This window comes from Miniopterus natalensis, chromosome 7 (genome assembly GCF_054644295.1).
Source record: "Miniopterus natalensis isolate mMinNat1 chromosome 7, mMinNat1.hap1, whole genome shotgun sequence".
Lineage (NCBI taxonomy): Eukaryota > Metazoa > Chordata > Mammalia > Chiroptera > Miniopteridae > Miniopterus > Miniopterus natalensis.
In genome coordinates this window covers 3,119,573-3,139,040 of record NC_142087.1, presented here as the reverse complement: position 1 = coordinate 3,139,040, position 19,468 = coordinate 3,119,573, and the positions used below count along the sequence as shown (strand labels likewise).

The 19,468-nt window shown below is 45.3% G+C and overlaps 1 protein-coding gene across 2 annotated transcripts in view; it reads left to right on the top strand.

Annotated features, from left to right (window-relative positions):
• ARFGEF2 (ARF guanine nucleotide exchange factor 2) overlaps positions 1-5,797 on the top strand; it is a 76,634-nt gene extending 70,837 nt beyond the window's left edge. For both annotated transcript variants that reach the window (XM_087818692.1, XM_016197352.2), the window contains exons 36-39: positions 1,375-1,543; positions 2,737-2,875; positions 3,939-4,056; positions 4,615-5,797. In XM_087818692.1, the coding sequence (XP_087674818.1) occupies positions 1,375-1,543; positions 2,737-2,875; positions 3,939-4,056; positions 4,615-4,791 (603 nt within the window). In that variant the 3' untranslated portion in view covers positions 4,792-5,797. The remainder of the gene's footprint in view (positions 1-1,374; positions 1,544-2,736; positions 2,876-3,938; positions 4,057-4,614) is intronic.
• The last annotated feature ends 13,671 nt before the right edge of the window (positions 5,798-19,468 follow it).

The window sequence follows — 19,468 nt, the reverse complement described above, 5'->3', positions numbered from 1 at the left end:
TTCTCTAGTGACTGACGATGAACATCTTTCTGTGCTTCTTGGCCATTTCTATATCTTTGGGAAAAGGTCTATTCAAATCCTTTGGCCACTTTTAAGTTGGGTTATTTATCTTTATATTGTTGAATGTAAGAGTTTTTATGTATTCTGGATACTAGGCCCTTATCAGACATATGTTTGCAACTATTTTCTCCTGTATAAAACCTAATTTAGGGTCACAAAGATTTAGGCTGAGAGTTTTATCATTTTAGCTCCTACATTTAGGTTTTGATCCAATTTTGAGTTAAGTTTTCTATATGATGGGAGATGGGGAGTTTACCTTTATTTTTTTGTGGATATCCAGTTGTCCCAGCACCATTTGTTATAAAGACTATTTTTCCCCAATGAATTATTCTGGTACCCATTTTGGAAATTACTTGAACATAAATGTAAGGATTTATTTCTGGACCTTCAGTTCTGTTACATGGATCTTTATGTCTATCTTTATGTCTTGATTACTGCAGCTTTTTATTAAGTTTTAAAATTGGAAAATATGAGTCTTCCAACTTTATGCTGCCCTTTTTTTTTTTTAAATAAGAGTTGATTTAAGCCAAACTGATGACATTGCCAGGAGGCAAGATCTCCAGGGCTCCTCTTTTTTCGAGATATTTTGGCTACTCTGTGTCTCTTGCATTTCCATATAAATTTTAAGATCAGCTTGTCAATTTCTGCAAAGAAGTCAGCTTGGATATTTATAAGTGTTGTATGACTCTGCAGATCAATTCAGAGCGTATTGCAGACTCCACCCTTATAAGGAGGATGGGGTCCATTCCTAGAGTATAAAATCCCTAATTACATCTCACATCTTAGGCAGTGTGTTCAATAAAAATTTCTAGCATTTCATACATGTTTTTATGAGTTCTTCCCTCACATTGGAAAACAGTTGTTGAACTTCAGTTCATTGATAACCTGATGAAGCTAAAGATTCCAGTTAGGCTTTGTTTAATAATTTCTGTCTTTCAGCGAGTATATTTTGAGGCTTATACCTTCTATTATATATACTACAGTTTGATTTTTTTGTTTTTTTATAAAATAAAAAGAGGACAGTGCACTCCTGTAGTGAGATAATTGAAGAAATACACACTGTGTTCATGCCATGAAGGCAATACTAACCACACTGAAACTTCGGCCAGCAAAGCCCACCACCATGCAAGAGCTCAGTATGTCCTCTCAGCAGCCAGTGAGCAGAGTCCAAATGGAAACTAGTTCAGGGTGCTGAGGAGTGAAGTCTCTTACACAGAGGGCGGCTTTTGGGGAGTTATGGCTGCCTTTGTCTGATATTACAGTGTCCAAAAGCATTCCGCCGTCTTCACTTGCCCTCTCTCCTCCCCTCTCTAGCAAGACACACTGGATGCAGACATCCACATAGAGACGGAGGATCAGGGCATGTATAAGTGCATGTCTTCCCAGCACCTCTTCAAGCTGCTGGACTGTTTGCAGGAGTCCCATTCATTCTCAAAAGCCTTCAACTCCAATTACGAACAGCGGACTGTCCTATGGCGAGCAGGTAAGGACACACAGCAGATAGGACAGGTGGCCACAGTGGCCATCATTCTAAAACCTTAAAGTCTTTGGGAGATTCCTGATATTGTAAACATAGCTGGAATAGCTTACCAAATATTTTCATGCTTGAGGGAGAAAGAAAGGAAATGCTGGATAGATTTTATCCCGGTACCAGGAATATTACCTGGCACATGGGAGATTCTCAGTAAGTTTTTGATGGAAAAACAAATTGAAAGAGAACTGATGTAGCAAGTCAAAAAATTTTACATTAGATTAAAATTTTATAGTGATATGATATAAGTGTGGTAGTCTAGGAGAAACAGAAGGCATTCATATATTTTCTGAAGCTTTTAGGGGTTCACTCTCTTCCCCACCTCTAGGAAATATATACAAAAATTCTGGGGTGATGGTGGAGGTTCATTTTTTTAACTTTACACAAAAGTGATACTTTATATAAATTTTTGTGTTATTACCATTACTTTAATCCCAAATGCCTATTTTAACACACAATTTTTAAATCTCGTTTTTCTCTGTAACTTTAAAATATCTAGATATGTTGTCTTTGCTTATAATAAGATCTTGCCTATGAGAGTGGGTTGCACATCTCTGTGATTGGTACTGCTTTGTTTAAGAAAATGTGTTCTGCCCAGCCAGTGTGCTCAGTGGTTGAGCGTGGACCCATGAACCAAGAGGTCATAGTTCAGTTCCCAGTCAGGACACATGCCCACATTTTGGGCTCAATCCCCCATAGGGAGCGTGCAGGAGGCAGTCGATTGATGATGTTTCTCTCTCATCGATGTTTCTATCTCTCTGTCCCTCTTCTTCTCTCTTAAAATCAATAAAAACGTATTTTAAAAAAAGAAAAAAAATGTGTTCTTATGTGTGTGCTTTGTGGGGAAAAAAATCTTGCCATATGCTATAATCTTAAGAGCTATTATACTTGAGAAGCTGAAACAAATGGCTTCACCAGCCAGTGAGCAGAGGCTAAGGGGAGAACCAGGCAGAGAGGAATGAAGTGTATCTGATACAGAGCATGGATGAGCCGTCAGGAGTGCCTTTGCCGGGTATCACAGTTGAGATAAGAATAAGAATATGAGCTGTTTGGGTACTTTTTAAAGTAACTAGATTAGGTTCCCAGATGGTTTTTCATCATTAACCTAGAAGTGTGCACAATTTCAGTGACTATCTGATCCCTAGGTTTTAAGGGCAAGTCTAAACCCAACCTTCTAAAACAAGAAACCAGCAGCCTGGCCTGTTGTCTGAGGATCCTGTTTCGAATGTACGTTGATGAGAACCGCAGGGATTCCTGGGAAGAAATACAGCAGCGACTTTTAAAGTAAGAAAATTGGTTTCTGATTAAATTTCTTATCTGTAACACAGAATGCACCCCAACAATCCGTAAATTGAAAAGTGTAGGAGAAAAGTATCCACACACTGATGTTCTCTCAGACTTTTCCTTTGTGTTTCTTCCTTGTCTTTGGGGACTTTTCCATTTCACTTTTCTTAATGCCCTGAAGAGGGCAGGGCCTCATTTCTTTAATTTGTAAGTTTCTTAAAGGGCAGAAACATGGACAGTGAAAACTGCTCTGAACTCAGAGTCAGGAGGCCTGGAGTGGAGTCCTACTAGGTTCTCTTTCTGCACTGTCAGCTCTGACGCCATCCTCTCCGTGAGGACTGTCTCAGAATCATACACCAGGATGCACTTACTCTGATTATGGGGAGACAGTGGGACGCCATTGAGAGCTCCGAGGCAGAAAAGTAGATTTTTGCCACCCAGCTTCTTGTGCAACTATAAGCAGAGCACATACCTCAGTTGCAGGCTCAATCCCGGCCTTGGTCGAGGTGCCTGCCGGAGGCAGCCAATCGATGTGTCTCTCTCCCATTGATGTTTCTCTCTCTCTGTCTCCGCCCCCCCACTCTCTCTGAAAAGCAGTGGAAAAATACCCATGGGTAAGGATTTTTAAGAAAAAAGAGAATTTCCCAGAGAGTTGTATAAAGTTTCTCTAAAGGAGATACATAAATGTTAAGTTTTTAGCATAACATGTTTAAAATATTAGCAAGTGTGTGTGATATGAGAAAGGCAGGTTATAATTAACTGTGGATTATAAGCTCTCGTGCTGTTTGTGCTGTGAACACTGATTGAACCCTGGCTATGTGCCAGGTCTGGGCTCAGCTAACTTTTAACACACTTAGCTCATTTAATCTTCAGCCCCTTCAGTTTGGTACAGTTATTTATCGCCATTTTATAGCTGAGGAAACTGAGGTTCAGTGATTTGCTCAAGATGGCACAGCCAGAGCAGGCGCTCAGTAAATACTCTGCGGGGATAAAGCGTTCTCCGCTCCAGTAGAATGTGAGCTGTTAATCTTTTGTTCCCCTGTTCCCTCTCTGACTCTTCTAGCGTGTGCAGTGATGCTCTCTCCTATTTTATCACCGTGAACTCTGAAAGCCATCGGGAGGCCTGGACAAGTCTCCTGCTGTTACTACTAACAAAAACCCTCAAAATAAACGATGAAAAGGTATAAGCAAATAAACTGTTGTCTCCACTAGGACATAGGTTTGGATTGGCTTTTTACTCAGAGTTCGAGGTAACTGTTTTCTCAATTCTTCCAAGGATGGTTTAGATGACTAGCACCATTCTAAATGCATTGGAGAGAAGTTAGTTCATTACAGACAATGGATGCCTTAGGTTATTGGGGCTTTTTCTCTGAAAGAGCCCAGCTGAGAAAGGCTGGGGCTGAAACCATGCATGTTGCTGTTAAGCAGCTGTTGTGGTTTTTAGTGTGGCTGTGTTGAAAGAGAGGGTTGAGATTGGGCAACTCTGGTTTAACACTGGAAACTTGCTTTACTAAAATTAAAGTTGACTTTAGTAGAAGGATATCCCTAGATAATTTGTGTTTGGAGTTAAATATAAGGAAAAGTTTTAATTGGCAAATTTTTTGCACCAACTTTCTAATAGCAAGAAAAAATACCAATATTGTAAGAAGTTCCAGGGTGAGATGAATGCTTTTGAAAAATTAGTGCCAAAATGTAGTTCTGTGTCTAATTTTCTCTCTCTCCTTCTCTCCCACCTCAAGTTTAAAGCACATGCTTCAAAGTACTACCCCTACTTGTGTGAAATTATGCAGTTTGACCTGATCCCTGAGCTCCGAGCAGTTCTGCGGAAGTTCTTCCTACGGATAGGTGTGGTGTATAAGATATGGATTCCAGAAGAGCCATCACAGGTACCAGGGACCCTGTCACCAGTGTGGTAGCCCTGGCCCCTGCTGCTTCTCTGCAGAACATTCACCATGCCACCTCTGCCTGGCACATCTCCTGAAGGGACAGATCATAGAAACAAGGAGTGGGCATCTTGGAGCTCAGGATGGTCTGGATAAAGATGGCCTCTACGCCGGTCCCCTCAGAGTCCCTGAATGAGGCGTGTGGTGTTCTGTTAAACTGTTGCACACCCAGTTAACGCAGCAGGTGGGGAGTCTCTCATCTCCGTCATTCCATCTCACTGACTAAACTGTCTCAGACCTGTCGTTACACATGCTGTCATTTTCTAGGAAAGTCCCATGATTGACTGGAAAAGTTTCATCAGAGGAAGTCGCTCTCCTTGAAAATACTGAACATAGCTGTATCGGTTCGTGATTATTAGACAGTCTGTTAATAAAATTTCTTGTAACGGCTAAGTGCCACCTAAACTATGCTGGGTTTCCGTTGTTTGAGTGTGTTAGAGAAGTTTGAGTGTTTTGTCAGTTGTGAGTCAGCTGCAGTTAGATTAGTTTGGGGAAAGAAGGGGACAAAAGGAGGGTGTTTTCCCTGTTTTGTGTATGTCTGAGTGATTTTTAAAGTATTTTGCAAAAATATATTATTGAAGATTTGATTGAAGGCAGAGTTTAGTAATTAAGTTAGAAGTAAGAGCTTGCAAGGTTAAAAAAAATTTAGTGCCTCCTGACCCTCCCTGGTTTAGTACCTTGAGGAGAAAAAGTCCATAGGAAAAAGTAAAAAATGTAATGAAGATGATTAGCCTTCCTTGAAGTAAGTATTTGTAGTGGATGGGTATTAAAATTTCCAGAAATGCAATTAGAATACATTGTCCATCTCACACACTCTGAGATCTAATATATGAAGTAGTAATGAAAATGAAGTAGTAATTTAACAGAGTTAATTTATATTTGAGTAAACCTTTTATTTTTACCTCAGAATAGTAAGTGTACCAATTATTAGTATCCCTGCTCTGCACAGTGCCCATTAAAGGGCCCTCGAGAGAGGGATGGTGGCCATGTGTGCGACGGGCTACTCTGTGAACCTCCTCGGGCACATGTCACGAGTCCAGCCAGAGTGGGCCTGTGCTGTTGTGGGGCCAGCACAGCTGGTCTCTGACCTTGGCAGGAGGTGACATGTGCCCAGTGCTTCTGTTAACTTGAGCCCAGGAGCTGAATTCTTGGGAAGGTTGGATTCTGAGGCCCTTTCTATGTTAATGACGGTGCAATATTCTTAGCTGCAGAACTGAATTCGGATGCACCTTATGGACAAGTGGGCAGTGTACAAATACGGCCTGAAGCCTGCGAGCAGTATATTTGGAAGCTTAATTTAGTCTGAGTCCGTGAGAGAGAGAACACACACTTCATTCTCTGCCCTCTCGTCCACTGCTCGCCTAGAGCAGCACTTGGCATTAGAAAAAGTGTTACGCAGAGTTATTTAAACATTCAGACTTCTACCGATGCCCTTTAGTCCTGTAAATTGGGTTGTATTGGTGTCAACTCTGGTGCCTTAGAAGTTAGTAAGTTGGGAACCTATCTATAAAATCAGATACTTTTTTCTTTATAGAGAAGGATTTCTGGTGCTTTTGTTTATTAAGAAACCCATTTGTTAAATGTTTTTGTTTTTAACAGCCTTGAGAAATGTTTGGTTGTAGCCAGCAGTACTCAGTCTACTTTTTTCTTTCCCCAAAAGTGTTTTCATTTTTTTACCAAAGAAAAAAAGCAGGTTTATGTTCTTACGTTATTTACCTATATTTAAGAGGAGCTATATAACTTAGGACGGACCTTGGGAGAGTGTTTTAATGTGAATGGAAAACATTAGCACATTTGACTGACTTGTCTTGAACCTGTTACGTCTTGACCCTGCAACATGGAAGCTACATTCTAGGACCTGCTCCCTGGGACTGTGGTTCGGCACAACCTCGGCAAGTCAGTCATCTCCACTGACCTTTGTATTAAAGGTATCAGTGGGAACACGCACGTTCATTGCGTTTTCGGTACAGCTGCATCCCTGATTGAGATTTTTCCTTTCCTTTGAGGTTGTCACGTGGCCTTTCTTCATGGAAGGTGACTGCAGGACTTTTCCAGTGTGTTCCTGCCTTCCCTTTAATTTCTCCTCCTGCAGAGTAAGAAACTTGTACATTTTGTTACATGCTGACGCATTCAGGTTTCCATTTCTTTTTAACTATGTCTTTTAAACCATTCAATGTTCTAAATGAGGCATTTGAATTGTACCAGCGTGGACGTTTAAAAACTGGATGTAAAACCATTAAGGGTAATTTTTCTTGTCGGCGGACCCTGACCTACGGAGGAAATCCCTTACCTCCAGTAATAGCCATCAGCCTAAATTCCACTTTGGGAGTAAATCTATTCTTTCTCACGGTAAACGTGGCTGATGCCACTCAAACACTAGTGAAAGGGGGTGTGTGACCCCGCAGCATCGGACCAGATACCACTTATTACTAACGAAGTGAAGGAGAGAGAGAAGCATTTCCAAGGCCTTATTTCTTTCCCAGAATGCTTTAAGTATGGATTATATGTGCTGGGTCTCTAGAGAAGTTTTTATTTGTTACAATACTGCTGCTTTGAGCAATTTTACTTTTTTTCATTGTTCTTTTTGGAAATCGTCAGCTTTGGTATCTTAACAACAAACAGATGGGAAATTTTATTTCAAATATGCATCTTTAAGATCAAACACACTTTTTCCCTGATACTCCTCACATACAACCAAAGAATATACGTTTTGGAAATAGTGTGATAATACCTGGAAACACATCTTCCTCTGACAAGTGACTTTTGTACAAAATGCAAAAAAACAAACTGAACTTTTTTGTTCTTTTATGATTGTGGCTATACATTTAGTAGCCTTTAATAGTCATTAAAGGAACCTGTTGACACATACAAGTATGACCATCTCATTCAAGTGTTTGTTGTTATGATGCAGATGGATATTGATTTAAACAAAAGCTGGATTCCCAATACTGCATTTTTTGAATTCTGTTTCTATATTTGTGTTAAGGTAAACATAGCTTGAACTCACATGAAATCCTGGAGTTTTGCGGTCAGCAGCTTTGTAGTTTGGGAAACAAAGAAACCAAAGCTGAATATTTAAAAGAGTGAATATATCTGGAAATCCTTGCTGTCAAAAAAAGATACTCATCAAAGGTATAGTTTTTCTCAGTGTTCTAATTTTTAAAAAAATTTATCTGCATATTTGCATCAAATATTTCATGTGCAAAATGTATGTTTTACCTCCTTAAAATGCCTAAACATTAATAGCTACTTTTGTTTAATCTGTACACGATGATTAAGTGCATTTAATATTGGTAATTTAATGAAAAGCATTCCTTGCCCAATGGATGTATACATTTTTGAAAGAATAAGCAGAATTATATAATATGAAATGCTTATGTAAAGTTTTCTATGTAAAAATATTATGTATAATACTGTTAAAATATCCCATGCTTTAATCAGGTGGTAAATCAATAAAGTTTTAAAAAGTAAAACTTTTTCATGTAGTAATTCATATGTATATCAAGTCATAGTTTGGGGTCAGTTTGTTCTTATGGCAGCTATAAGCTTGTAATTTAACAAACATAATTATTAATGGGAGAATATTAATTGTGGGCTTTAGTTTTTTTTAAGTACGGTTCTCCTTTTCTCCCTCCTCCCTCCCCAGGAAAGGGCAAAAAATCCAGTCATGAGAAGATTCTTATTTCTCTCTTGAATCCACTTTCACTTATTAATTAGTTTAATCAGTGCATTTGTTCCCAAGAAAAAACAGATATCCCCTCTTGCTGGCATTGAGGGCAAGATTACAGAGGGAGACTCATAGGGTAGCCAGCTGGTCCCCAAGTGGAGGCAATTCTAAGGTTCACAAAGGGCGCCCACATACGAACACAGTAAACTCGAGGCTTGGCTTGGCTGCCTCTGAATGCAAAATCTTTCTTAAATACTCTAAAGTTGTAAATCATTGCACTTAAAATACTCCACTGCTGAAATTGACTAATACACTGTCATCTCTATGAATTCACTAGAGTAAAACTGTGGTACTGCATTTCAGGTGCTTCCAGTGAAGATTTACAAAAGGACAGCCCTTTCTTTTGGAAAAAGCTCCTAAAGAGTCCATCTCTTCGGAGCAGATAGTGCCTGGGCTTTTTCTAGAGGCATGGTCTTCAGTTCTGCCCCCAGGGGACAGTGGCAATGTCTGGAGGCATTTTTGGTTGTCACCTGGGGTTGGGGGCCAGTATTTGCTACTGACATCTGGTTAATAGAAGCCAGGGATGCTGCTGAACAGCCCCCACCACAAGGAATTACCCAGCCCCAATGTCAACAGTGCTAAGGTTGAAAAGACCTTAACTGGAGTGACTCCCTTCCTCTGAGTCTAAGAAGGTTCTTCAGCTTGGTGTTGTGGGACCTACAAGTCCATCTGTGGCAGATACCTTCAGCTTTCTTTGGCCTTCCTGTAAGAAAACATCACTTCTACTTACCCACTTGATGAAGGAGAGCACGCTTAGGTCACTGGTTGGGGAAGGGCCTGCTCCAGTTGATTTAAAGCACTACTTATCTAAGCATTTTGAAAGGTAATTTCAGCATTACCTTTCAAAGGTATCTGAACACTGCATTTGTACACTGCCAACAGACCGGAACACATTTTAGGCAAAAGTAATTTTTCATTTTCAAAGGACCACAGTGATTCCCAGAAATTTTTGCAAACCTATGTAAACATGCCCAGTCCAGTTCAAGAAATCTGCTAAATGATCCTTGGTTAGTTGTGTCATTTCTTAGGAGTTTCCAGCTTATTAGATGCAACTATATACCCACAGCAGAAAGAAAGGAGAAAGTGTAGGGACACCCCAAGAATTCTGGCAAAAATTATTTTAGTATTTTTTTAAATGTCTATTTCCAGACAAAAGCTAACCTTACCTGGTGCTCAACTGAAGATTGGGTCTTTGGGGAAGTTTTTTTTTAGTAAATATTTTAAACTTTTTTTTAAATGTTTTTATTGATTTCGGAGAGGAAGGGAGAGGGAGAGAGAGAGAGAAACGTCAATGATAAGAGAGTCATCAATCGGCTTCCTCCTGCACTCCCCCTACTGGGGATCAAGCCCCCAACCTGGGCATATGCCCCGACCAGGAATCAAACCATGACCTCCAGGTTCATAGGTCGACACTCAACCACTGAACCACACCAGCTGGGCTTGAGGATAGTTTTATATAATAAATCAGTTTTCATCTCCAGAGACTCCCAATCTTTGCATAAACTAAAGCTTCTATAGTCTCCCCTTCATTAACCTAATTCAGATTTGCTTAAAGAATTTATCTTGATTTTTGTCTAAGAAATACCCAGTGTAACCTGTAACTAATATAAAAAATACTGAATGTCAACTGTAACTGAAAAATTTAAAGACAAGAAATACCCATGCATTCTAGTAAACATGTTTGCTTAAGTGAATTTGAGCTCACATAATGGCATACTGACCTCCAGAGTGCTGAAGGTTTTGGAGAAGCTGGCAAAAACCAACGACTGCCACTAGGCGAGGCCAATGGACAGGTCATGGGAGCTGGAAGGAAGAAGTCTTTGTGCCGAAGGGTTTGTGCTAATTTTTTGCCTACTACAGCATTAGCGATAAACAGGCTATTGATATCACTTTTTGGTTTACTGTACTCCAGGCACTGAGTGCTTTTCATACAGGAAGTCCTTTCCACCTCAAAACAACCCTATGAAGTATGTAGCAGTATTAGACCCCCATTTTTTTACAATATATTTTTTTTTATTTTAGCGAGAGAGGAAGAGGGAGAGAGAGAGAAAAAACATCAATGTGAGTGAGAAACATCAGTCGGTTGCCCCCGTACTTGTCCCAACTGGGGTTCGAGCCCGCAGCCCTGGCATGTGCCCTGCCCGGAACTGAACCAGCAACCCTTCTGTGCTCAGGATGACACTCAGCTAACAGGCACACTGGCCAAGGCTAGACCCCCAGTTTTTAGACAAGGAAACTCAGGCCCAGAGAGGCCCACTGAGGCTGTGTAACTAGGTCACAGAGGAGAAGTGGCAGAGCTGGGACTTGGACCCAGACCCTGTCTGCAGAGCACAGCAGCTAATCTGGGAGGGGGGTGGGGAAACCAAGTAGGGAGGCATCAGGCAGAACAGCGCTGGGCTCCGAGGAGCTTATGTGCCAAGGCCCCTGTTTCTAAGTTGAGCTGCTCGGGTATTGCAGACACCTGCGTGAGAAACAGTTTGTCAGCTCCCCTACGCTAGCCTTTGGAGGGTCACACCTTGGACCTTTTCGTGACTGCTTAGTGGCAGAGGAGGGAACTAACTGCCAGAGAGAGAGGAAGCGAGCAGATGCTGAGGCTGGGCCAGTAAGCCCCCGTTTTCCCCTCGCCCTAGTCTCACCTCTTCCCCACCAATTCAGAAACTGCCTTCATTTTTCCACTTTACTGAACAACTGAAAATTTACCAGTTCCTGACTTTTTTAGAGTTTACACTTGCTCCTACCTCAGGGCTTCTGCCTTGCTGTTCCCCCTGCCTGGAATGCTCTCTCCCTAGATTGTTCCATGGCTGGCTTCTCCTCTTCCAGGTTCAAGCCAAATACTCCTTAGCTGCCTTCTTCGTGCCTCCTCAGAGCCCACCACCATCTGCAGTGGTGGGTTTAAGGTTCGTCTCCCCAGCTAGAACGTGAGCCTGCGAAGTCAGGAACCATAAATGTTCTGTGTATGACAGTCTCACCAGCTGGAGCACAGTACCAGACACATAATGGGTGCACAATTAATTTTTGGAGAAAGAATGCAGGGATTTAAGTGGAAATTGTAGGGTGATCACAGAACAATGCACAAATTCAAGGGAATTAGGTCATTTCCTGTGCTTTCTTGGGTGCTGGCACTTCCACTCTCCATTTGCCTTGCTCAGCATGAAATGGAAGCTGCTGCCTGAAGTCCCACTTCCCCTCCATACCTGCCTGAGGCACATCTCTCAGAGAGAGTTCTGGAAGGTGCTGGGCCCTTGATTCCCAAGGTCGCAGGTGCCCAAAGGGCTCTCGGTTGAAGCTCCGCATTCCCTGGATTCCTCTGGTCCAACTTGCCCCTCTCGCTCTCCCCAAGGAGACGAGGAAGAGAACTTCCTCCCCTGCGGCTTCCCTGTTGGTCGCTTTACCTGCTCTCACCCCTTCAGCCGCTGCGCAGTCTTCATTTCCCCGACGGCACCTGGCAGCAGAATACTGGGAACAGTAATAACAAGCATTTATTGGATTCTTAACGTGCAGGCATTTCCTCTGCACACATCTTCCCCTTTAATTTTCACAACCACACCATAAGGTTAGGTACTATCATCATCATTACACCCCACTTTTTATAGAGGTGTCCTGGGACCCAGAGAGGTCAATGAACTTGCCTAAGGCCACACAGCTAGGTTTATAGCCTGCAGTCTGGCTCTAGAGCCTGCCTTTTAAACACTGCCCACACCACTTCTCAGTGCTGGAGAGCCGTTAGTGACTGTGCCCATCCCTCTCCTGCACTGCATCCTTGGCGCTCCCTTCAGTCCCCCTAAAGAGGGAGCTGCCACCAAGGATCTGCTGTCTGTTGGATAGCAGCCCACTAGATCATGTGGGACGTGGCCCCCGTGGGCAGAGAGCACAGCACAGTACTGACATCTGCTGGCTCTGGAGCAGAAATACAAATGTGGGCGCACGTGCAGGGAGTCTACTGGATATTTAAAAGTTTTACATCAAGCTAATAAGCTTTTGAATAAAACACATTGTCAAATGGTCGACTTCGTTAAGAAGAAATGGCAAGGCTCTGGTCGGTGTGGTGCAGTGGTTAGAGCGCCAGCCCACACACCGAAGGATCGAAGGGCTGCGGGTTCAGTTCCCAGTCAAGGGCATGTGCTTGGGTTTGCAGATTCTATCCCGGTGTGGCTGAGGTGCACGCGGGAGGCAACCAGTCAGTCGATATGTCTCTCTCACATTCTCTCTCTCCCTCTCTCTCTCTCTCACATTCTCTCTCTCTCCCTCTCTCTCTCTCAAGAAGCGACACTTTGGCAGACTCTTTAAACCCAGATTTTAATTGCTAAATTAAACTTTACTAAGTATGTATGAATATTCCAACATGCTCACCCAGCATATGGCATTATGTTTTATTATTTCACAGAGGATTCCAACATTTCACAGAATAGGTTGGCCTCTGTGTTCCTTCAAAGAGTGAGACACGTTTCCAATAGGTAATGCATTAGTTCAGTGACATTATGTATAACGAATACCTTTGTAAACTCTGTTAGCAAACCCTGTTTAGAGCCGTCCAGTTTTAATGAACTGCGAATTGTGTTAAATCTGTAGTGAAGTGTCTGAACACTCATAGAATTAGGTCGTCAAAAGCAGAATTTTGGCAAACCCTTTTTAGCATAGGCTGTCATTACTTATTAAACTCCTAGTAAGTAGTTAATGAATGTCCCAAATACATCTCCATGGAACGTTCTGGACACACAGCTGAACTCTCTGGCCTCACACATCAGTTACATGTTGGGTGGTCACCGAGACATGCCAGCCAGCAACCTTCAGGATGGCTGCTCTCCCAAGTCACCACCACTGCTGCTGCCCGACGGATAGACTAAGGCAGGGACACGCAGTCATGGCCGGGCAGAAAGCTGTCTCCTGGAGCCGCTGCGGTGGCGGGAGCTGGGGGGGGGGGGGGGCTGGGGCCTGGCCTTAGCCCTGCTCCGGGCCCCCTGCCCCTCTGCGCAGGCACCGGCCCGGCGGCTGGTTTTCTGTTCTGAGCCTCCCCTAGGTCACGGGCCGCAGTGGAGGAGGCACAGAGGAGAGAGAAAATGGGGGAGGAGAGTAAGTCTGCACAGTGGGATAGAGGACAGTGGGGCGTCGGAGAAGCGGGAAAGGTGGGGTGGTGGCACTGAGCAGCTTCTGAAACCCTTCAGTTCAGAGACAGTCTCTAAAATTTTATTAACTGCCTGAGAAAAGAACGTCTCTGTGCTTCGTTTCAGAGGCTTCTATTGGCTAAATGAGGTAAACCTCCCACTCACCAGTTTGATTTTAGAGCCGGCCTTTTTTTTTTGCTTTTTTTTTAACCTATTGTGTGTGTGTGTGGGGGGGGAATGTAAGTGCCAAAACCTCCATTTTGGCCGTCTTAAGTTGGTATCACTTCTAGTTAAATCTGACCACTTCTGTAAGCACTTCAGGCAGAGGCTCCCCATGAATTAATTGTGCACCTACCGGAGTATTAACGGGCTGAGGGCTTGTGGGTCTTGGAGGCGTCTTTGGAGATGCGCAGATTCTGAACGAATTTCTAGGTTTATGGTGCAGTAGGTTAAGTGTGCTGTTCATAGGTTGACTCCAAGGGGCTGCACCTCCCAAGTTGCTCCAACCCTCTTAGGCGCCTCGGTTTCTGTCCTCAGTTGTCCAATACAACCGAGAGGACGCAGAGCGCTAGGTCACCAGCTTTTACCGGCACATTCCCAGGTGAGTCAATGGTGTAATTACAGTCGTGGAATTCCTTATGGGGTCCTGTTAGTCTCGAGGGGTACTCTCAGACACCTCCACATAGATTTTTTAGTCACCTAAGAATACCCAAAATGTGAGCTGGAGGGAGTAAATGCCCCTTATCTTCAAAGCCGAATGAGTTCAGGCTCTCATTTCTCTAGCAAAATGTTTGTTCAGACTCTCAGTAAGCAATTCCAACTGAAAAGCCAAAATGAAAACCAGCCACCCTTTTTACCCCTATCCCTAGATTATCTCAGCTGACCCTTAGCCTTGCTGGGTTATTTCAATCCTTACCCTTTAGTGCCACCTTGAGGATTTCCTTTTTAAAAACAGCTCAAATAAAGCCAGGGCCTCCTTCCTTAAACCAGGGAGGCCCAGAATTCCAAGAAAAGCTCACCCAAGCTCACCTGATGCAAAGCAGAGAACCTGTGGGGCACAGTGGGCCCCTGCTGGTACCTAGCACTAGGCCCACAAGGTGGTTCTGGGTGGGCTTCATTGGATCTCTGCTCACTATGCCAAGTAAATATCGATATTAAAAATGTCTAAACTTGTAGAGAATTTGTATGAGTTTATTTGAGCCAACCTGACAATTGCGGGAAAGCAAAATCTCAGTGGACTGAGAAAATGCTCTGGAGCAAGGCAGTCTTGCAGCAGCTTTTATACATTACAATCAAAGGAGGAGACAAGGAGGGTCACGTGAAATACATTGGTGATAAATTAAGGGGGCGGGAGAAAGCAAAGTGGGGAAACCTCAGGGACTGAAAAACAAGTCAAATGGAGAGATGCTTCTCTTGCAGGATAGTTAATAGTTAACATTTGCAGCACACGGAGGTGGTACTCGGGGACAAGATAACAAAGGGGGGCTCTGTGCTCACCAGCTCTGGTCCCTACGGCTGTGCCCTGAGGGGCCTGGAAAAGGAGAGATTACCCTGACCTTTCAAAGGTATGTTATCTGAGATGCAAAAACAATAGAGACTCACTTAAGGAAAATGTTTACCTTTATCAAGGCAGCTGTAGGCCTAGGGGTGAACACCTGCCACAGCCCATTTTTAGGAATTTTTATGGTCAGCCCATCTGATGTCGTTACTTTCGGTCTCTGAGTTTGTAAGGCCACCACACAGGCCTCCCCTGAGCTGGTCAGGTTTAGCGAAGCCCCTTTTTTGTTCACGTAAGGCTGTCATGCATATTCCTCTGCATAGTGGTTTTATTGTTTTTAAGGTTCATTCCTTGGATAGATTCCCACAAGGAGTGCGATTTTTAAAAAGGTCCACTTAGAACTGTGTCCATTTTGTCTAATCTAAACCTGAGTACATGGTAGTTGTTGCTGCAGCCACAGCCTCACCCACTAAACCCAAGGTTCCCTCTCGGGACTTCAAGGAGCCTGACGTCCAGGGCTCAGGTCTTCTTTCCGCCACTGGCCTTTGAGGCAAGATGCTTAAACTCTCCTGTGAGGGAAGCAGTGTAGCAGCTTCTCAGTAAACATCAGGCTCCATCATCTCAGGGGGCAGTTGCCACCATTCTGATGAAGTTCGAAGATCCTAGACGTGGACATGGGGCGGCCTTCACCCTACTGTCTCCTAATCCCCGATGAGGTGGGTCTATATATGAATCTACATGTTTTCTGAAAAAAGGGTATACAGCTTAAAGTGGTCAGGGACCCAGAAAAAAACAAGAACCCCTTTCAGGGATGACAGGTCACATGTTACCAGGTAGGGTTAGAGTCCGAATGGAGGAACCCTGGGTGTTCGGTTGACCCCCAGTCCGTGGGCTCTGTCTCTCTCAGTCGGAGTCAGAGCCTGGGTCTTGTCAAGGAGCCGACCACCAGCCCTTTGTCCTTGATGTCTACACATCAAGTCTGCATTTAGACAAGGGAAGGAAACACTTCACCCAGAGGTAAATGGGCAAGATCATTTTGGATTTCACTTTTTAGGAGGAACCTAAAAACTTCTGAGAGGTCAGGGCCTGACCATGCACCCTGATGGGGTGGGCAGGGTTCCTCAAACTGTAACATGCACACAAAACCCTGGAGAGCTTATTAAAATTTAGATTCTTGACTCGGGAGCTCGGAGCTGTGTGCTGAGATTCAATATTTCTAACAAGCTCCTGGGTGATGCCAGCTGCTGGCCTGTGAACCTCACTTTAAACGGAAGGCTGGATCCTGCCGGCCCACTCACCCAGCTCCCAAAAGCTAATTCCTGGGTCTCGGAAACCCTCTCTCGTGGCTTCCTCTACCAAGTCCCTGCTTCCTGGTGGCCATCCACCTCCTGAAAGCCCTCAGCCCAGCACCCAGGCCCTCCCGCTCACTGGTAGATACATTATCACTGGCAGCTTTGAATTTGATGTGAAGGGGAAACCTCCATGTCTGCAGCTTGTTGTTCCCTGGGCTCCCTGTACTGAGCTGACGGTGGTATTAAGCTGAGTCAGTGGGCAGAGCCAGCCTTACTGTGCCCCCACGTGGCCTGTGTGAAAGTATACCATGGATGCCCAGGAAGCACCAGGTAGATCCAAACCTGCCATCTGAGCTGGGCCTTTTCTTTCCCGGGGGGAGAACTGACAGCAGAGGCTGCAGCCTCTAGGGCAGTGGCAGGGGGCCTCCCCATCCTCAGAGGATCCTGGGAGTCTGAGAGTCAGTGTCAGGACCAGAAGGTTGTCCTAGGGGTCGGGGCCCCAGATCATGCTGTATGTGAACAGGAAGTCCTGCTGGAAAAGCCCTTTACACAGCAGGGGGTTTGGTTCTTCAGGTGAGCGGGGGATGGACTGCTTGCCTGGAAGCAGCACATTGTGGAAATGGCAGGGTCATGTGTGGCTTGGGTGGCGAGTGCTGGGGAGAGTGCAGCTGGGCCATGGATGGTCCTGTGGGCCCTCTTCCCCCCCCCAATATATCTTTATTGATTTCAGAGAAAGGAAGGGAGATAGAAACATCAATGATGAGAGTCATTGATTGGCTGCCTCCTGCACACCCCTCACTGGGGACTGAGCCCGCAACCCAACTGTGTGCCCTGACCAGGAATTGAACCAAGATCTCTTGGATCATAGGTCAATGCTCAACCGTTGAGCCACGTCAGCTGGGCCCAGGGCCCCTCTTGAAGGAGACTGAAGGCAGCAGGGAGCCATCTGAGCAAGGGGGTGACCTGGTCAGTGTGTGACCTGCAGTCAGGTGTGGAGACTGGAGGCAGGAGCCAGGTCAGGCAGAGGCCGGGTGAAGTGGGAAGTGGCCATGTGGGAAAGGTAACAGGAGGGACTTCAGAGCTGTGACGATGAGGAGAGGGGACATAACAGTCAGGGGCACCCTGTGTCCTGGCTTCTCTGAAGGAAGTGCTGGTGGCCCCCCACACCCAGCCAAGCCTCTGGACAAATGTGTGCAGGGTACAGGGAGGGGTTGAGGTTGGACCTCTGGGAGTGGAGCAGAGTCAGATTCAGCTCTGGGACCCAGCACCTAGCCCTGGCCTGGCCCAAGCTGGGGGGTGGGGATAGGGCTCAGGAGCTAATAAGTGGGGGCTTTGAGCAAGTCCTTCTGGGTCCCTGGCCTCAGTTTTCTTGCTTTGAAGTCCAGGACTGCACCTGTGAGTTTGCCCTGGGTTCTGGGCAGTCCTTGGTGTAGGCAGAGAAAAGGAAGGACCCTTGGGACAGCCTGACCCACATCAGAGCCTCTGGGACAGGCAGGTGTGGGGTGCTCAGCTCAGATGAACCCAGTATGGGTTTTTCTTTCAAGGGGCACACATGGACTTGGGGCTGCCTTGCATTCACTGAGAGCAGGACATTCGGACAACAGCATCTCTTCTCCCTGGAAAAGGTGGTTGGCAAGTGCCTGTAGTGTGGCCCATCTGGATTTTCCAGGGCCCCGGGCCTTCCTCATTCAGTCAAGGGAACTCAGCAGCCTTCTAAACCACCTGGGACAGAGACAGAGACAGAGACAGAAGCCGGAGCCCCTGCTCCAGCCCTTCATGAAGTTTACAAAGCCCCTCCCCACCAGGATCTCATCATGGCTTCCCTGGATCCAGACAGGACAGGAATTAAGTGTACTGTTTGAGGAAACTGAGGCCCTAATGGAGAAATGACTCGCCCAAGGTCGTTCGACCAGTCAAGGCAGGCCTGGAATTGGAATGGAGGTTTGTCTGAGCCCCCTGATGTCAGTCTGTCTCAGCACCAGGCTTGGGGGGGGGGGGGGATGCAGTACCACCTGCTGACAGGAGTGGTCAGGCCGCGCTCTCTTCATCTCACCACTTCAGTAGAGACCTCCTTTTGTGAGTGACCAGGAGCAAACCCGATGATCTTGGTGGGCTACGGATTCATAGAATTCCTAGTGCCTGGAGCCCGTTCAGGCACTCGGCAGTTCTTTCAGCACCCGTGTGCCTGGACCCATTCTCTGCGCTGGGAATGTAGCAGTAACCAGAACAGTCTGGCCCTCGTGGGGGTTTTAGATTCTGACTTGGAATAAGAGCTAATCTTTCTTGTGGCTGCACGGCTTGGGCAAGCAAGGAACTCCCAGCCCAAGTCTGTTGGCTCATCTGAAAAAGGGGAGGTTGGAAGCACAGTAACACCTCCTTCACAGGGTGGTAGAAGTGTGAAGGATGCCTGGTGCCCGGGCAATCACCAAATAATACTCCCCAACCTACCTCCCCACACAAACACAGCTGAAGGAACCTGGGACCAAAAAGGTACAGTGACTCACCCAAGGTCACATGAGTATCCCGGGCAGAGATGGGACCTGACCCATCCTTCTTGCTCCTTAGGCAGTTGACTGTTTCTCTGCGTAGGGGATCCCACACTAGTCTGGGGCAGAGAGATCTTAACAGGGCTCCAGGTAACAGACAGGCAGTGGGCAGTGTATAGGCTCATCCACCAAGCCCAGGCCTGGAGGTGAGTGAGGGGAAGCTAGGCAGGTGGGACCATCTGTGGGGATCTGGCCACCCAGGCTGGCTCTGGGCTCAAAGGTAAGAGAACCAGTCTTGGGTGCCACTGGCTCATTAGAGAAAACTGTTTAATGGCTTAGGAATGTGTACACTCTGGCTCTGCTAAGTTTCCATGAAGGTAACTTTTCCATATTTTAAAAAATAGATTTGATATAAAAATTCATATATTCATAAATAGATAACATAAAAAGTCCCCAATGTAAATGGCATCCTTGGGCGGGCTAAGGCCCTCCTGCCCCAAACAGTCCAGAACAGTGGGGCTCAGAGGGCCCCTAAGGCCCCATCC